Consider the following 1,568-nt stretch of genomic DNA (forward strand, 5'->3'; position numbering starts at 1 on the left):
CATTCATTTAAAAGTAATAGTACAACGAAGTACTAATTAAAAGCTTGGAGTAAATGCAATGCGCCTTAAACCTTGTTTATCGTAAAAAAATGCACGTAAATTTAACTGTGTCTTCTAAACCGTGACGGAGGTAGTAGTAGGATGATACGAGAAATCTGGTTGAATCATTTTTTTCTTCTTTCTTGTTCGATCACTAGTCGAACGCGTCTCACGGATGTTTGAGGAGTTATTTGAAGGGTGAGGCTGTAGATGCTCTAACCAGCCTTGGTCTTGGTCACTGGACCGAAAATAATCAAGGAGTCTTCCAAATGCAAGTTAAGCAGTACTAGCACTTGAATAGCGCGAACCCTTTCTCCACTGCCCGGACCACGCACGTACATCCTCTCCTACGTACGTACGTGGTGACTTTGCGTGCGCGAGAGTGACACTGCCCCCTTTCCCACCATCGAATTCGCTAGCTAGCAGCGCTCCGTTCACACTTCACACGCCGCGTCCCTCCCTATAAGTAGGCAGCTGCGTGGCGCGGCAGCAAGATCTCATCTCGCCGGCACGGAGGAGCTACAGCGCGTGCAAAATGGTCAAGAACCACCCGGGCAGTGGCACTAGCAGCAGGTGCGTCGACGCTGCGGCGGTACCGGAGAGCGGCGGTAGGCGGCCGGCGGCAATGGCGGTGAGGCAGTACAAGGGCGTGCGGATGCGGAGCTGGGGGTCGTGGGTGTCCGAGATCAGGGCGCCGCACCAGAAGCGCCGGATCTGGCTCGGCTCCTACGCCACCCCGGAGGCCGCCGCGCGCGCCTACGATGCCGCCCTCCTCTGCCTCAAGGGCTCCGACGCCGTCCTCAACTTCCCGTCCTCGTCCTCCGCCTCACCACCCTCGCCGCCGCATTCCGTTCCCGCCGACGACCTGTCCCCGAGGTCCATCCAGCGCGCGGCCGCCGCCGCCGCCGCGGCCTTCGAAGCCACCAGGATCGTCGTGGACGACAGCTGCTCTTCCAGCGCCGAGGCGACGACGCCGCGGACCTCGGTCTCGGTGTCGACGCTGGGGAGCGCCGACGTCCAGGAGCACGCCACGTCCTCGATGTCCCGCGCGGCCAGCGCTGGCTCGCCGGTGGGAGATCACGAGGAGCTGTGGACGGACCTGGACGCCTTCGCGTCCCCCAAGCTCATGGATCTCATCGCCGCCGGTCACGCCACGCCCTTCTCGTCGACCTGGGAGGAGCCCGAGGAGGACGGCGAGATGATGAGGCTGTGGAGCTTCTGCTAGAGCGATGATGCACGTACGCACCGTTTGCAATGGATCGACTTCGACACGCGCATCCATCCATGAGTCGATCGCCATCCATTGATCATCGATTTTTCTCTTCTCCCATGGAAGCTTAGCTAGCTAGGTGCATGCATGGATCCTCTCTAGGCTAGCTCCAGCTAGGTCTCAGTCCAAGTCTGCTTCCACAGATTCTTTCGTTCGTTTTTAGTGTAAGAACATAATACTTATACTACCACAATTAATATACTTAATGACATGTGTGTGTTTATTTGGCGAGACGTCAATAATAATAGTACTGCCACTA

The 1,568-nt window shown here is 57.2% G+C and overlaps 1 protein-coding gene across 1 annotated transcript; it reads left to right on the forward strand.

The window, feature by feature from the left end:
• The first annotated feature begins 296 nt into the window (after positions 1-296).
• Positions 297-1,568, forward strand: LOC123446672 (ethylene-responsive transcription factor ERF014-like). The gene has a single exon (XM_045123231.1). The coding sequence runs from the start codon at positions 575-577 to the stop codon at positions 1,262-1,264; it is 690 nt and encodes a 229-aa protein (XP_044979166.1). The 5' UTR covers positions 297-574; the 3' UTR covers positions 1,265-1,568.

This window comes from Hordeum vulgare, chromosome 4H, assembly GCF_904849725.1.
Source record: "Hordeum vulgare subsp. vulgare chromosome 4H, MorexV3_pseudomolecules_assembly, whole genome shotgun sequence".
Classification (NCBI taxonomy): domain Eukaryota; kingdom Viridiplantae; phylum Streptophyta; class Magnoliopsida; order Poales; family Poaceae; genus Hordeum; species Hordeum vulgare.